The 18037-nt window shown below is 36.5% G+C and overlaps 1 protein-coding gene across 1 annotated transcript in view; it reads left to right on the top strand.

The window, feature by feature from the left end:
* Nucleotides 1–11015, top strand: part of ryr2b (ryanodine receptor 2b (cardiac)) — a 46578-nt gene extending 35563 nt beyond the window's left edge. Inside the window, 22 exon segments of the mRNA XM_043263700.1 lie at nucleotides 73–153; nucleotides 927–1015; nucleotides 1277–1405; nucleotides 1670–1774; nucleotides 1864–1945; nucleotides 2614–3143; nucleotides 3225–3929; nucleotides 4211–4278; nucleotides 4805–4931; nucleotides 5052–5138; nucleotides 5333–5521; nucleotides 5894–6024; nucleotides 6180–6222; nucleotides 6957–7084; nucleotides 7300–7360; nucleotides 7451–7597; nucleotides 7893–8027; nucleotides 8526–8682; nucleotides 9014–9078; nucleotides 9352–9452; nucleotides 10087–10138; nucleotides 10295–11015. Of these exon segments, the coding sequence (XP_043119635.1) occupies nucleotides 73–153; nucleotides 927–1015; nucleotides 1277–1405; nucleotides 1670–1774; nucleotides 1864–1945; nucleotides 2614–3143; nucleotides 3225–3929; nucleotides 4211–4278; nucleotides 4805–4931; nucleotides 5052–5138; nucleotides 5333–5521; nucleotides 5894–6024; nucleotides 6180–6222; nucleotides 6957–7084; nucleotides 7300–7360; nucleotides 7451–7597; nucleotides 7893–8027; nucleotides 8526–8682; nucleotides 9014–9078; nucleotides 9352–9452; nucleotides 10087–10138; nucleotides 10295–10390 (3308 nt within the window). The 3' untranslated portion in view covers nucleotides 10391–11015.
* Nucleotides 11016–18037: the final 7022 nt, after the last annotated feature.

Here is an 18037-nt window from a genome sequence, read left to right as displayed (position 1 = left end):
GATATTTTCTTTTTATTGCCATTGATTTGCCTGTACTGCATTTTGCTTTCTCCTTCTCTCTCTCTTTTTCAGGAGATAGAGTAATGGCAGATGAACAGCTGACCTGTGATCTTTTCCGATTCCTCCAGCTTCTTTGTGAAGGCCATAATACTGGTTAGAACAAACATAATGTTTTTAGTTCTTGTTTAATAGTGCAAGGTTGTATTACGGCTGTCAAAGTCAACAGGTGATGTGGAATGTGCTGTGTTAAATACTTTCTCATATCCAACTTTAACCATACTGCAAGTAAGCCATTTTAAAACTAATTTGCATAAAGATAGTACACAAACTGTAGTCCTACAAAACCATGGACCAACATATCAACAGCTGACTCAAGCAAAAGCAGTATGGGAATTATTCTACCTTCCGTAAGATTTTGTTAGGAGAAATACTTTTATTCAGTGGATGCATTGAATGTATCAAAACTGATAGTTTGGAAAGTAATGATGTTACAAAATTTTATGCAGCTGTGTTAAACATTGATAATGTTTTTTCACTGCCAAATCGCTATATTTGAATGAAGTGTTTTACAAGAACTTTTGATTTGGTAGTATACATCAAACCCAGGTGAGACAATAACTGCAAGAATTTAGAAGTGGGTTTTATTGTATTCGGAACTTGACATGTTTAAAATATCACCAATTAGCAAAAACCACCACTGGCTGTATTGGAAGACCACTGGTGCACTACAGCTGTAGGCTAGCAACCGAAACATGTTTGTTGTTTTGTTTTGTATTGTAAAAAGAAAATCAATCCACAACATTGCAAAAGAAAAAAACAGTCTGTACATTCAAAATGTAAGGTTAATGATGCGCATATTAATATTACAGCTTTAATATATTCTGGTCTATATTCATAAAAACTGAAGACTGAAATTTCCCCCACAGACTTCCAGAACTACCTGCGGACTCAAACTGGAAACAACACAACGGTCAACATCATCATCTCTACTGTGGACTATCTGCTCAGAGTCCAGGCAAGCCACCTGACTCAACCCCAAACACTAGTTTCTTACGTTTTTCATTTTGCTTGTCTGTAATATAAATGAAAAAGAATGAAAAATGCATGTTTGCTGCTGTAAGTGGTTTGAGAGTTTCGGCACCGAATGGAGAAGGGCCCAAAACAGTGAGACAGAGTTTGTCGCCAAATAATATTTCCATAAACCATTCACTGACGACAGGCCACCTCTTTTTTGTTTGTCTGATACTGAGAATGATGGATAGCGTTATATCTACAGGAATCCATCAGCGATTTCTACTGGTATTATTCAGGGAAGGATGTGATTGATGAGCGTGGTCAGCACAACTTCTCCAAAGCCATCACAGTGGCCAAGCAGGCATTCAACACACTCACTGAATACATTCAGGTAAATGCACATGGGCAAATTAAAAATCTGCTTTGTTGAATACTGTGCAGAGATACTGTGTAATATCTGATAACTGTATGTCCTAACGTTTTATGTTATTTTCTCCTTTTTAACATTTTATAAAAAAAAAAAAATATGCATCTCAGAAGCCTAATGCCACACCTGCTGTGTTCACACGCCACATGTGTTTTTATGTTGTGAAGCAATTCATTTAATTAATGTCTTTCGCTAGCTTCAATTAAAATTTTTAATTGCCTAATTTAGGGTCCGTGTACAGGAAACCAGCAGAGTTTGGCCCACAGTCGTCTGTGGGATGCTGTAGTTGGCTTCCTCCATGTGTTTGCCCATATGCAAATGAAGCTTTCTCAGGTTAGTCTACTAATTACTTTTAAATCTAATGTGCTGATTTATTTATTGCAAAGGAACATTTTATAAAGAATGGTGTTTTGCGTCTGCAGGATTCTAGCCAAATAGAGCTTCTGAAGGCTTTGATGGACTTACAAAAAGACATGGTGGTAATGCTGCTTTCCATGCTTGAAGGTAGGAGAAACATTGAAAGTTTTTTTCATTTTAATGCTTCTCCATGCACTTGTAGCTTTGTTGATTTTCCAATCAATATTGGAATGATGTTTATATTCTAATATCAGTATACCGAGTCTGTTTCAATATTTTTTTGAATTGTTTGTTGGACACACAAACAAAATTGGGCTTGTTTTTATACCAAATGTGAACCCATATTGACTGGAAACTTTTGCACCAACCAAATTCTGAAGTTCCGAAGCTGTAGGGTGAATGAGTCTAACTACCAGTTTCACAGATAAGGTAAAACATGCCAGTGCTTTTTCTTTGTCTTAAGATGCACACCAATTATGTGTTTCTAAGGCACATTCATAAGAATTACTTAAATATCCTGATTGAACTATGGCTTAATCCTGGATTAGGCTAGACCCTATCTATCACAATGGCCTAAGTGAGCATGACCTGTTGTACAGTCATGTTGAACATGTAAGGTCAAGTCAGGTACAGTATTTGAATAAAACTTATGCAGATCAAAAATTATGCAAAAATGTACAATAGTTATTCAGCTCCAGTCAGTTCAATAACTGTGTAAAGTTAATCAATTAAAAAAATGGATTTAATTCATGAGTTTAATTCAGTGATAAGCAACTCCACTGTAGACATACATAAATATGTATTTGTGTTTCTAGGGAATGTAGTGAATGGAACCATTGGCAAACAGATGGTAGACATGCTGGTAGAATCATCCAGCAATGTGCAGATGATCCTCAAGTTCTTTGATATGTTCCTCAAACTCAAAGACCTCACGTCATCTGAAGCCTTTCGTGAATATGACCCAGATGGCAGAGGACTCATTACCAAGAAGGACTTTCACAGAGCCATGGAAGGCTTCAAGCACTACTCTCAATCAGAGATCGAGTTCCTTTTATCCTGTGCAGAGACAGCAGATAGTGAGCTTCTGGATTACCCAGATTTTGTGACACGATTTCATGAACCGGCCAAAGATATAGGATTTAACGTGGCTGTTCTTCTGACCAATCTGTCCGAACACATGCCGAATGATAGCCGCTTGCAGAATTTCCTAGAGCTGGCAGACAGTGTGCTTAAGTATTTCCATCCTCACCTGGGAAGGATCGAAATCCTGGGCAGCGGGAAACGGATCGAAAGGGTCTACTTTGAGATCAGCGAATCTAGCCGGACGCAGTGGGAGAAACCACAGGTATTAAGCAATCATTTGCTTGTGTGCTTTTGTGGTCTACTTATGTTTGTCTTATACGAATATGTATTCTCAATGATTCAGGTGAAGGAGAGCAAAAGGCAATTCATCTTTGATGTTGTGAATAAGGGAGGAGAAAAGGAAAAGATGGAGCTATTTGTCAACTTCTGTGAAGACACCATCTTTGAGATGCAGCTTGCTGCACAGATATCTGGTTCTGAGGGAGGAGAAGAACTGAAAGCAAAGGATGACAAAGAGGAGAAAGACAAGGTGGAGAAGAATGAAAACCTCACTGAAGGCAACAGGATGACCGAAAACCTGAGGAACATGAGAAAACATTTAAAGACTGTAACCTTCAGAAGTACCATCTCAGTGATCTTCTCTTTTTTCCACAGTGTTATGCTGTTTATCACTCGTGCCTTTTTAGGTCTGGTTTGGTTCTTTATTTATCTGCTCTACCACATCTTCTTGAGTGGATGGATTATTGACGTGGCTAAAGAAATGAAACTGGCCGACCTTTTTGGTGACCTTCAGGATCCTACTATGGTAGAGACCATAGGGTTCAGAGAAGGGGCAGTCAGAGAGAAGAACATGTGTCATACACGTGTCTTTTCTTCTCACAGTGATTTTAGAGGAATGAGTATGGATCTGTCTGCGGTGTCTAGGGACCCCCAGCTCCGCACAGATATTTTCGGCTTGTGTTTGAAAAAAGAAGGAGGAAAGTACACATTGTCGAGCAGAGATCAGCTTAACAGTCTGGATGAATTTCTAAACTCGTCCAAATATCAGGTCAATAGTCTTGAGCATACCATTGTCAGCTCACTAAAATATAAAACATTTTTAAATTTGAATGTTAGTCTTTGAATGTAAGTAGTTTATGAAGCTTACATTTATATCAAATTAATGGACATTTTTGTCAGATAAGAGGACAGCTGTGCACATTTGTGCACTGAACATTTTAATCCAATAGATTGACATTTATGTGGCAAATTTTGTGTCAAAATTTTTGACCACTTAGTCTCGATCTATATCCATTTACTTTTTGTCTTCGTTTTTAACATTACAAACAGGTGGAAATCTGCGAGGAGGGTTTTCATGAGGCACAAGAAGAGGAGGATTCAGAGACTAAGAGAGCTTTGTAAGTGCTCCAGACTGGGGAGAGGTAAAACTCTGAAAACAGAAAATACTGCTGTTTTAACAAGGCATACCGCTGATTTTTAGCTTTCAAGTGTATCATTACTCAACCCCACAGGAAGCTCAGGAAACATATGAAGAGATCTTTGAATTTTCTCGATTGTACCCTAGAGTACAAAGGATGTTCAGGCTCTGCACAATTCAAAGGGTGTAAAAATAAAATATTATTGGAAGTTGGAAAATATTGCTGCTCTCACATAAGATGAACAATTACTTCACATTTAATAACAAATAAAAAAATTGATTCATTCAATTGGTTGAATGACAGTAAAAACAGAATAAATGCTTCTCTTTTAAACTTTATTTTCATAAAAGAAAAAAATATAATAGTTTCCACAAAAACCATTGCAGCACTACCATTTTCAACACTGAAAAAATGAATGCAATTTTTTTTTCACCAGATTAGCCCATTTGAATAATATCTGAAGGATTATAAATGGCAAAAAATTGGCTAAAATTGTGTCTTGCAGTGCTGAGTATAAACATAAAGGGGTAAAGAAGCCTAAACAGAGACTTAGAATGCTGAGCTCGGATGAAACGGAAGTCCAGGAATCAGCTTTTTGGAAAACGATCTGCTCTCATAGCACCAAACTCCTGGTAGGTTTCTCTCCCTTGTTTTCCAGCTGTACAATACAAGCTACTGACAGATGTTTAACCATATGGACCTGAACATCCATATGCGATCTGATGACCTACAAGCATGTCTTTTCTCTGCAGAACTGTTTTGCAAGAAATTTCTACAACATGAGATTGTTGGCTCTGTTCCTTACTTTTGCCATCAATTTTATTCTTCTGTTCTACAAGGTGAGCATTGATTTCCCTGCTAAAACATCAGCTTTAATGTTGTTGCTCATGCTGGTCTGTTTAGATTTTTTTTTAAAACACTTGAATTGAGTAACCAATCCTGGCTTGTCTAGAGCCGTTTAAACCAGCTAACACAGTAACCTACGCAATCCCAGATTTGACCGAAAACATTTATATATAATTATTTTATTTAGGTTTCATCAACCATTGATGATGATGAGGATGTGAAGATCGCTCTTTGTGATGACAGCAACAGTGGTTCACAGGAAGTTTATTTTGAACTGGAAGAGAACAGTGGCTACATGAAAATGATTCTTCACAGTCTGGCTGTCCTGCACACACTCATCTCCCTCTGCTGTATCATCGGCTACTATTGCCTAAAGGTTATACACAGCTCACACACAAACCTCAAACAGCACAACAGGCACTTCAGTTTTGTGCAAATACCCACTATATTTCTTCTGGTGAAACATGTCTCTGGTAGACTAAATAATGCCTTCACCTTTTCGGCTTACATTAATCCCTTTAGACATTCAATCCAAAGAGGATCTCTGAAACATCTGACCATCTGTACAAAGAATCATTTGATCAGTGTCACATATAAGTGACCTTTTGTTTTTCCATTTTAGGTCATTATCCCTTAATTTTTTAGATTTCAATATACTAAATTCAAATCAAGCATTAATTTACAAGTTTAAAAATCTTTTTAAAATGGTCTCATGCAATTAACTTGATCATCATCTGATTCTTGACAGGTTCCTTTAGTCATTTTTAAGCGGGAAAAGGAGCTGGCTCGTAAACTTGAGTTCGATGGACTCTATATCACAGAGCAACCTTCTGAAGATGACATTAAAGGCCAGTGGGACAGAATGGTCATCAATACACCGTAAGAGCTGTGTGACGGTCTCATAAAGGATCACATAAGCATTCATAAGCATTAAAACAGAGACCATCTTTTATATGAATTTCTGCATGAACAGTGTTTGCCAAACAGTCACTAATACTTCACTACTGTTTTTTGTTTTCTTTGCTGTTTTTTAGATCATACCCAAGTAATTATTGGGATAAATTTGTGAAAAGGAAGGTAAGTCTCAAAACTCAAAAAATTTGACTCTTGCAGTATAAATATTCTATACTTTCGAAAAGAGTTTTTTACCATTAATGCTTCTGACTATAAAATATTGTAGAACTCTAATATTCATGACATGTATTAATCTTAATCCTAATTTTAATATTTTTAAATATTATTATTTTTAAGATTAATATAATTGTATTGATATGATTTTCGATAATATGACAATATTTTTTTCTTTTTAGCTTTTAATTTTTAATTTCTATTTTATATTGTATTTTGAGATATTTCTACATGTTTTAGAAAACAAAATGACATATCAGGCCATTGCTCTGATGGTGGGGATGTTGTGGGTGATTGCCAGATTGCCGTAGTGTTGCTATGCGGTTGCTAGGTTGTTCTGATTGGTTGCTGGTGGTTATTTACAGGCTCACTCACAAGCGTCCATGACATTCAGTCTCGGGTCCCTCTTTCAGTGTCAGTCTATGGGATGCTTCCTATTTGTCATCCCCCTGGTGGAAATCATAAATCCAGTGTCTATAAGTAACAGCAAACCTATAATATATAAGACACAATAAGGCACATGCTTTGAGATATCATTCTTATCTGTAACATGAAGTCTGGGATGAATTGTGTGCTGTATTTAATACTTGGGTTCAGCCCAACTAATGCTTTACTCCCTGAATGTGCTGCAGTAAGCTGTGTGATTTTTGTTTTTCTGTGTTTTATTCATTTCTGTGCTGCAGGTGATGGCAAAATATGGAGAGCTCTATGGATCGGCACGCGTCAGTGAGCTGCTGGGTTTGGATAAAGCTGCTCTGGACTTCAGCTCAGAGGCTCAGAAGAGCAAGAGACCCGTACAAAAGGTTGCCCTGTGAGTTACGACCCTGTGACCTCGTCTTTCCTATTTACCATATTTGTTTCACCAGCCAATCCACCTTCTGTTCAACAAAACAGCCCAATCAATTCATCGGCAGAGACTGACATTGAAAAAATGATTTCAGTGCGTGCCAGATGATGGCAGCAGCGTTCAATACGATAGGCTTAAAATAAATCAAATAAATCATTCTCATGTTTTCACATCTTCAGATTAAACACCATTGATCTGAAGTACCAGGTATGGAAGCTGGGAGTGGTTTTCACCGACAATGTAAGATCCCTGACTCTTTGAACACTCAACATCTTATACCTGAAAGGACTGGTCAAATCTGAAATGAAACTGTGTTGTTCTGTCTTTCAGTCCTTCCTTTACCTGGCCTGGTATATGTTTGTGTCAGTTCTGGGTCATTATAACAATTTCTTCTTCGCTGCCCACCTGCTAGACATCGCCATGGGCTTCAAAACACTGCGCACCATACTTTCATCTGTTACACATAATGGCAAACAGGTATTGCATTTAGTTTATGTCTGTGTGTATAAGCAATGGCCCAAAAATGTATTTAGACCCTCAAGTCACAATTCAAAAATATGAATGTCATTATACTCTCATTATAATGTCATTGTAAAAACATGCATACTACATATATACTGGACAAATTGTAGATATTTAAGATAAGTGCCTTTTGGCTTCTCATTTTGTTGATGCCATCTGCATAAAGATTCATACATTTTTAAGTATGATACTGTCCAAAATGTTTGTGTCACTGTTTATGTGAGATCAAAAGCTGTTTTCTGTATTTCAGCTGGTTTTGACAGTGGGATTATTGGCTGTGGTTGTGTATCTCTACACTGTGGTTGCCTTTAACTTCTTCCGCAAATTTTACAACAAAAGTGAAGACGGTGAACCAGTGGATATGAAATGTGATGATATGCTCACAGTGAGTATCCCTCTTTTATCATTAACTTAAACTAATATTCAAACGTTTGAGGTTTGTTTTTTGTCCTCATGCTCACCAAGGCTGCATTTATTTGATCAGAAATTCAATAAAAACTGTAATATTGTAAAATATTGTAAAATATTCCTGTGATGGCAAAGCTGAATTTTCAGCAGCGGTTTCTTCGGGCTTCAGTGTCACGTGATCCTTCAGATATTATTCTAACATACTGATTTGGTGCTCTAGAAATTCATATTATTCTCAATGTTTGAAATGAAATGTGCCACATTTTTTCACGATTCTTTGCAGGTTCAAAACAAACAGCATTTATTTCAAATATAACTCTTTTGTAACATTATAAATGACTATACTATCACTTTTGATTAATTTAAAACATCCGTGCTGAATGAAAGTATTTCTTTCTATTGTGACTGTTTGGTGCAGGAATAAAGAAAACAAAGTGGAATAGATCTGTAAATATTAATGTTCATGTGTGCACAGTGTTACATGTTTCACATGTACGTTGGTGTACGAGCCGGAGGAGGGATTGGAGATGAAATCGAAGACCCGGCCGGGGATGAGTTTGAGTTCTATCGTATCGTCTTCGACATCACTTTCTTCTTTTTCGTCATCGTCATCCTCCTTGCCATCATTCAGGGTAAGAGACAGAGTAATTGTGAGAGTTGGTTTACATAAATTGCAAATAACGCTTGAAATGAATAATATGCGCACCAAATGTCAATAAGGACAATGAGCCAAAGTGTTTCAGCTTTAATTATTTAGTTTGTCCTCTAACACGAGTCGTGCTGAGCAGCACTGGAGAGCTTCATTAAAAAAGATCATGCTCTCACATGCTGAGAGGGGTTTATGGGGACTGTATGATGCTAGAGGATTGTCTTGTGCCTGGGGTGGAACGATACTCAAATGATTCAAATGTTTGGCATAAACTTAATTGCGTTTGCGACTGGTCTGTTGTCATCGTCTGAAAGGTCTGATCATTGATGCATTTGGTGAGTTGAGAGACCAGCAGGAGCAGGTTAAAGAGGACATGGAGGTGAGTTCGCACATTAACGTCCTGAATCCATTCAGATTTATGACGTCTGTCATCTTTTGTTCCTATTAACGCACTAAATTAATTGATCGAAAACTAAACATTTCTTTAATAATAAATCAGAGCTGCACTGCTCTTGTAAATGAATATTTTATTTCTCTGTGAGTAAATACGTCATTAATCTATGTCAGCCTCTCTTCGGTGTAGCTGTGGGTTTTATGCTAATTGATCATGTATAATTAAACGGTGAATGTGGCGTCTCATTTTCTCCTGCAGACTAAGTGTTTTATCTGTGGCATTGGGAGCGAGTATTTTGACACGGTGCCCCATGGTTTCGAGTCCCACACGTTGCAGGAGCACAACCTGGCCAACTATCTGTGAGTGCAAGAGACTTTAAAAGCAGGCCAGAGAACAGTTATGCTTCTTTTCATTCACAATTTTAAAAGCTGGTTGGAAAATGAGTCTGTTGAGCAGCTGGTTAGGACAGAGAGCTTGTCTCATGTTGCCAGACCTTCATGCTTATGGCAGAAGGTCTGGACTTCATCGCAGCTTTTATTGGCCAAGTTCCGCCCAAGAGGATGCCTCACTGACATGTAAAGCTACTTCTCACAGTTAGTTTTGTTCAGTGTTATGCTTAAGGGAGTAAAGAAAAATAGCTCCTATAATAATAGGCCTTAGTGCAATTCACGGTTGTTATACAAGTTTACTGCTACAAGGGTGCTGAGAACTTCACATACATTTGAAAATCCAGCATTTTGGTCCTGATAAGCAATTATTGTCACAGTTGTAATCACAATGGCTTTGTTTTCTGGCAGTCTGTAAAGAGCATGTATTCTGGAAATCCTGTAGAATCCAGCCAATCAGATTTGGACTTTCCAGAAGATTCCAGAAGATTCTGCCATTTTGTGTTTATTCAGCCAATAGTCTTTAGGTGTGAATAACAGAAAGCATGTCATGTTGCAAGAAAATACTGTGATGTGGAGTAAAATGGAATACTTGTTTACCCCTTAGGTTCTTTCTGATGTATCTCATCAATAAGGATGTCACAGAACATACCGGACAGGTACAGCATACCATGAAAAGTGATATTTGGACAGATTCAGAGTGAAAGATGTGTGCTTAATAATACATTAAAATGTGAAACAGCTGATAAATGAACGTTGAGATGCACCGTATATTATAAAATGAACTGTGACTGTTGCACTTTGTAACACAACAGGAATCATACGTGTGGAAGATGTTCCAGGAGCGCTGCTGGGAGTTCTTTCCCGTTGGAGACTGTTTCCGGAAACAATATGAGGATCAACTCAGCTGAAGAATTCCATGTCTGTAATGTTCCTCTCATAATAAGAAGCTGGTGTGTGACTCAGTACTTGTTTAGTGCTTATTTTTTCTATACCATATATATGTTGAAGTAATATATTGCATTTTTGAATTTAAGCAACCAAGATTATTTAGCTCTTTTTGGACACGTAGAATACGATTTAATGTAATCTGTCACTTTGGATTGAATGCAAATAGTGAAGTAAAAAGTAAAAAAAAAAAAATTTTTAACCTAAAAGTATGAAGTAGTAAAATGGGGTATTTCTTTAGCCTGAAATGTTACAGAACTCATGTAAATGTTGAGAGTTAAATATTAGTAAACTGCTAGATTTTTGTTGCAAAAAAGTGGCACTTGTTTTGATATATTATTCATGGCTATAACAAAAACAGTGCAGTGAGATTAGAGCAATGGCATTTAAAATAAGTTTACTGGACTTATTTTAGCTCTTCCAAGGTCTTTGGTTTATGATATTAATAATTTATGGAGAATCTCACTCCCTAATTTGCACATGAGTTATTTTCTTAATCAGTATTCTTGTTTTCCAGTAAAAATATCTAAACATATTTAAAATATATACTCTAAGTGTATTCATTTGTTTGCCTCTGTACCAGTTTCTATCCCTTTCTCTTTACTTGTTCATCTTTTCATCTGCTGTTAGCCGTTTCCCGTTCCTCACCCTGTTTTCAAAAGGCACTCCATCCTCTCCGCTTCTCATCTCTCTCACCTCCTGTCTGTGCGTCTGTCTCTCTCTGTCTTCTGTGTGAGAGGCAGCACTCAGATCCTGAGCGTGAAATTAAACGGCAGCCCACATCACATGCGGCTGGTCGACTTGTTGCCGCTACTGGGTATGACGCATTGATCTCCAGCCATTCCAGAGGTGCTGTTAAAGCGTTAACCCCCCTCTACGAGAGCGTAGAGCAGTCCTGCTGCTGTCAGCCTTATTACAAAGACAAAGGACGAGACTGATTACCATTATCTGTAATAGAAGGAGAGAAGGCATCAGCAGTGCTGCAATATCTTATTGCAATGCTGCTGTTCAAGTTTTTATAAAACGTAATATATACGTTATATAATATAAGTTTTATAGTTGATTTAAATTGAAATGCTCATGTAATTCATTTGTAGGTGTGTTGTTCTACAAACTGTATCGGATCTGGTCATTTTTGTGACCGATTGTCACCCAGGAATGCACAGAAGTGAACAGAGGTATCAGTGATGGATGTAGAGTCAGGGCTCTCGCTGTAATGTACCCAGCCTGTGGTCTGCTCACTGACCACTCTGTAATCTAGAGCATGTTGGTGGTTTTAGTTGAGAGTAATGGTGGAGAGAAGATTGTTTGAATAGGGTTAAGATGAAGAGACTCTGGTTCCATCCATACAATTTTTCCAGAGCCAGTGTCCAAATTGGCCACATTTTTGCGTATTTTCTATAACAAAATGAAACTGAAGGCTCAAATTTTTTTATTGCATTTTCCCCATATATTTAGACTTTTTTTCACAGTGGCATAAATTAAATAGCCAAAATATGCTTTTTACTGTCTAGCTTTTCAAAGAAAAAAATCAATTACAAAACAACAATTTAATAATATTTACTAAACAATTTAATAAACTTATAATTATACTAGCATAACTTAAAATGAATCAGTTACAGAAATATTTTTTGCCCATTTTTCAGGCATGTATTTTTTTACTGTACAAATAAATGCAGCCTTGCTACGGAAGAGAATTCTTTCAAAACTAGAAAATATTACAGATCCCAATTTGAACACTATAGTGTTATAATAAATGTATTAATAGAGCGGCTGTAATTATTATTATTGTCTTACTTTCTCAGTTTATTTGGACTTGGCTAACAAGCAGATAGACAGCGAGCTCGTACAACGCTGTTTGAATAGTCACCATGGTCTGCAGTTTATTTAGTGATCATTTGCCATTTCGCAAATTTAGTTAACACACTAACCAGCGGCAGCCACCCTTCCTCTTCTCATCGGAGACATATGCAGCTGTCGCTGTAATGAATGCAGCGTTTTTCTCGGACACTTTTAAATGTCTTCGCACTGCCGACAAGTTTGCTGCATTCGTTCATTGTTCAGCAAACATCTACATCAAACAACAAAAGAGATTTTTTGCTTTCTGTTGTTGTTGTTGTTGTTTTTTTTTTTTTGCCTAACAGTTTCAACTGCTGAACATTTTGTGAATTTCCACCAAAGAAAAGGCAGTTCTGGGCTAGAAAAACTGTCCTTTTGGGATCTCAGATTCTACTTTCATGACCTTTGGGATAAAACAACCTTCCCATTTGAGAACTGCTGAATCTTTAGGTACTGAATGTCGGGCTGAAAGGTCAATAGATTTTGTCGATAGACTGTGATGTTGAAAGAAACTGTAATTTATCATACTGGGATTTTAAATGATGAGACATATAATAGATAACAAAAAATATTTTTTATTAAAGATTTATTTTAAAGGTATTTTGTAAATTATATATATGTCTATATATATATATACACACACACACACACACACACATTTTTTAGATATGCAATATGCAATACATTTTTTAACATATACAGTGAGCCCAAAAAGTATCTGTACAACTTAATGTTTGACAAAGCATAATCTAACAAAATACCTATTCAAGTGGCAGAAAGTTTATAAATATACAACACAGATATGCAGATACACTAACAAACAAAAACATAACAAAAGTACACTTTATAACATAATATATGAAATATATAGTTAAAAATTCCTATACAGATATTTTTGAAGATACTTAAGTAAATACATTTTCTACCGATGCATTTTTGTATATGTTTTGAAATCATTTTTGTAAAATGTATACAAATATCCGTATGCAGTATTTTCAATCCAAGAAAATCATTCCCACCCACTGATCTCTATATAATGACTTATAATAATATATCTGTAATGAATATATGTAATGAATAGGCAATATAATGTTCTCTATTATCAGTGTTCACATCACATTTAAAGACATTTTTTTCTTTCCTATAAACTGTAAACATAAAAAAAATGTCATAAAATTCAGCATTAATGAATCATTCTCAATCTGGTTTGGATCTCTAACTGATTCCAGCAACATTTAGACTAACTGTAGGATACACTGTAAGATTGGAAATGTATTGCCCCTAAACCATTTTTTGGTACAAGAAGTTTGAAACTAAGTTTGAAATATGTATATTTTGCTGTATGGGTTAATACAAAAAATACAGAGCCAAATGAAGACCGGGCATGAAATCTTCCTAATCCGTTTCAGCACTGCGATTTCTCTTATGAGAGTCAGAAGGACTTTATGAAGAACAAACATTCAGCTGTGCTTCTTTTGTGAAGCAGCTGCTGCTGTTCTCCAGCGGAATGAAGAGTCTTCAGCGCTGGCTTCATTTGTATCAGTGTCAAACTCGAGCACGTCATTACGACTCCCGATACTCTAGCTGGTTTGTAAACACTTCATAAGCAACTCGCTATTTCACAAATGATGTTTGTTCTATGACCTACCCTACTAAGAATTGTTTTGGCTCTTTGCTTTATCAAAGCAACAGCATGTGAGCTTGTCTGAGGGACATGGTGTATTTGGACTATCGGAACTCATTATGAATTCTTCACATGGGTAAATTAATTACTGAGGGAATTATGAAGCCGACCGTAGTGGTAGTTTATCAACAAACAGTTCGCATGAAATTAATTACTGCGTGTTTGTGTGTGTTTGCATATTCGCCTTTGGCACCGGAAATCAGATGGAAATCCTGAAGGAGACTCTCTTCTTTCACGTCTCGCTTCTCTTTTTTCTTTTTCTCCGTGTCTTTTTTTTTTTGTCAGTCTCCTGAGTTTTCTTTATTCCTCTCAGGATCCATCATCTCAAAAGCATCTCAGTCAGCCAGCAGAGCTGACCAGAGAGAATGCAGAGAGAATATACAAATGCACTGAATACAAACATATAGAAGCAGTAACATCACAGACTGGAAAAGCAGTATACGAGGACAACATGTCAAGGACATGGACAGTCACAGAGAACAGCAGAGAGAGAGCTTTGTGTTTGTGCACGTGATAGAGAAAGATGCGTGTTTTTGCAAGCACTTAACTAATTAATGACTAGAAACAGAACCACTTATTGCGACCCCTGTGGAGTCTAAAAGTTTTCTTTCTGTTCCTTTGTGCATTTCACTTGTGCTGTAGTGTTTGCTAGTTTGTACGAAACTTTGTTTGGCATTGTGCAATAGGAATATTGTTGGCTCTGTGACAAAACAGCTTGTGATGTTCCTCTTTTGTAAGTCACTTGGGTTAAAAGCATCTGCTAAATGGATGAATGTAAATGTTGAGAGTTTGAATTGAGAATGTAAGAGTTTCAATGGAAATACACGTTATATACAAAAATATACAATTTGCTCAGAATGTTAAAGCAACATTTATTATTGGCATGCATCATGATATGGATGCATTGGATGTCAGGTTTTAGCACTCACAAGAGAGAATGCGTTTTTTTTTTTTTTTTTTTTTTTTTTTTTTACAAACTTTAATATAATTTTATTTAATTTTAAGACAGGTTTTATAATTATTGGTAACATATTTTTTATTTAAGGACATGTTTTAGCACTTACTAAGAATTATTTATATGATATATTTCTTAATTTTGTATTATTTTTTTTACTTTTATTTTAGGAGAGGCTGTATCACTTGCTATGAATTATCTTCTTATTTTCTTATTTCATATTTAATTTTTTTGCAGATATTATCACTCTCTAGAATGGCTCCTCTGTGCTGTTTTGTCAGATGAAAAATGTATGCCTCAAATATAAGACGACAGCGTTACAAAAAGGCTCCTGCGATCCTTAAAGACAAATACACCCCTCTGGCTTCTTGTATTTATTTCTTTATAGCATCTGTTTTGTTGTACTGAGTTTGTGTGACTCTAGCAGAACAGAATTTGTTCCTAAGGCTGCTTCTGAGGCTACATCCACCCTCATGTTTAATATGCCGTCGAATTGACTTTTCATGCTCCTTTGCTGCTTAATATGGCTCTCTTCACTCCGTTTGGCACTGAAGCGGGGGAATTTAACTGTCACTTTGAGCTTGACAGTTAAATGGCACCACAAGTTGAAAAATGTACGATTTCGATTTAGTCATTTTGCAGATATCCTTGCTGAAAGTAACATTTAAAAAGTTGATATTGGTAATGGGATGCCAGATACATTACGGATGAGCTATGTGGCATCCAAGGTCACATCCACCAGACATGTTATCACAAAACAGGCATTGAAAAATGGAGTGTTGAATATAATGGACATCTGATGACAAAAAACATTCATTCCAAAGAGAAGGGCATTGCTTCAACCCATCCATTTCTCAAAATAGGCAACAGAGAGCATTTAAAGTATGGCCAGTCAACCTTCCCGTTGAGACATGTCACCAGATTTCAACAAAGACTAATTTAAACATCAGCCCTACATGGCCAAAAACACAAAGTTGACATTTGGATTAATTGGATTTGGTTTCATTGGAAGAGACTCCAAGGTCAGTGATTTGAACGTTTAGACATTTTTCAAAACATTTTCAGAGATAATAAAAAACAGTCATGCAGGTTTGGAACGATGTAAGAGTGACAAAATTTTGTGTTTGATAAAATAGCACAAAAGAGTAATATTGTAACATGTTATTATGATTTCAAAATAAACGTTTTATATATTTTATTTTTTTAAGGTAAATTTTTCTTGATCACAAGATTTCGGAAATCGTTCTAATATGCTGATTTGATTCTCAATAAACATTTTTTCTCATTAAAAAGATTCTGCTAAATATTTTTGTGAAAACCGTAATTTTTTCTTCAGGATACTTTGTTGAAAAGAAAGGTCAAAAGGACAAAGAACGTATATACGTAATATCTTTATTTGACAGTTTTTATTTACTTATTGATGAATGTCCTTTTAAATCTGCAATTAACCGTGGTAATGATTATTATCTTTTCCTCTATTAAATTCTTTTATATAAAAAGGGCACTGCATGCGTCCATCAGCCTTTTCTTCTCACACCCTATAACCCAAATGCCGTTTCAATGGTTGTCTTGCCGACTTGAAGTTGTAAAGCATGCGGCCGACAGCCCTCTACACCTTTGTGTCAAATAGAGAGTTCTCCATATTACCATTTAGATTACAAACCCTGATGCCAACAGCAGACCAATCAGCCCAGACAACACACACCTTCTGTTAGGAACATGCTCTTACTTTATAGATCTGAATGCAGATCGTTCACTCTCATAAAATGCTAATGAACTAAAGGAATGCTGTTCTCCATAAATTAACCTTAGGGTAGTCTCTAAATGAGTGTTTTCAGCAGAGAATTAGTTCAAATTTCCAGATCCCACCCCCCATGTGACTTTAAAAGTGCTGAAAGAAGCATTGAAAGAAGAGATTTAGTAACCAATCCTCGTGGAATCTGGCTATTTTGTAGCGGTTGGAATATGCCCATATTTAAAACCATTTCAAACGTTTCCAAACTTTCTAATCTAGATCTTTTAAATCCTTCCCAGATTTTCTAAACCTCTTTAAAAACCTGTGTGAATGGGGCTAATCTTCCTGCCTTAAAAATCAAATGATAAGAGATTGTGTGATCACATGCTCCAAGCATCCACCTGACCAAACCGTCTCCAGATACTTCTGTATGGTTGCCTGTGTGTGTGAGTCCAGTATGGCAGGAATGCAGACACAACGCCAGCCTAATGTAGTGCATGAGGATTGTGCCAACACACATTCCCTCCTCTCTCTCTCTCTCTCTCTCTCTCTCTCTCATCCTCTTTGTATTTACTTCACCATGCCATCCTTTCCCCCTCCTTTCTACATTTCAAAAATGTCCCCTTTTCTACAAATAATCACAGTTTTCACCCCAAAACAGTGGTCTGTTGGGCTCTTCACGTCGGGTGTTCATGGCAAGTCACTGCAATGTGATTAAACATAGGTATTTTTACGTAAAGTTTGGTACATTATAACGTATTTAGCATTTTAAAATATAAACGTTTTACATATGGGCTACTTTACAGGCATGTTTTGTGGCAATGAATTTATGAAATGAATAGGTTGTTTTTATTATATTTTGGATTAAATATAATTCTATTTTTTTTTGTTTGTTTCTGAAAGAAAATATATAGTGGCTATCCAAAGTGAAATCTTGATTCTGAAGCAAAACTGGTCGAGAACTACTGATTTAAATCATGATAATGAGAATTTCCAACCATGTTGCTCAATTGAAACAAAGATACTGCAGTTGTCTTGAAAAGAGACGCGTCTGGATGTCACTCAAGCTCCAGCATTAAGGAACTAAAGCCTAATCGATAAAGCGAGATGCGATCTTATATGTCAGCAGGATTAACTCGTCGCGGCGAAGCAGAAGACAGCAAGCAGGCGGATTCGTCGTGAGTCTATTACAAAATAGACAATGACGAAGATTACAATCTTGGCAATAATGCTAATGATGACGGGTATTTTCCTGTCTCCCGCTGTTCCTCCATCATTTCCAAGATGCTACCGCATTAATCTCCATGAGTCACGTTTCCATAAGTGTGTCAAGCGTTTGTTTAGAGGGACTCAATCTTCACATTATTGCTGGAGATTAAGGAACGCTGATGAATGCT

The sequence above is a fragment of the Puntigrus tetrazona genome, chromosome 17 (assembly GCF_018831695.1).
Source record: "Puntigrus tetrazona isolate hp1 chromosome 17, ASM1883169v1, whole genome shotgun sequence".
Classification (NCBI taxonomy): domain Eukaryota; kingdom Metazoa; phylum Chordata; class Actinopteri; order Cypriniformes; family Cyprinidae; genus Puntigrus; species Puntigrus tetrazona.
Note: the sequence above shows the minus strand (reverse complement) of the source record. Positions and strands in the feature narration are given on the sequence as shown.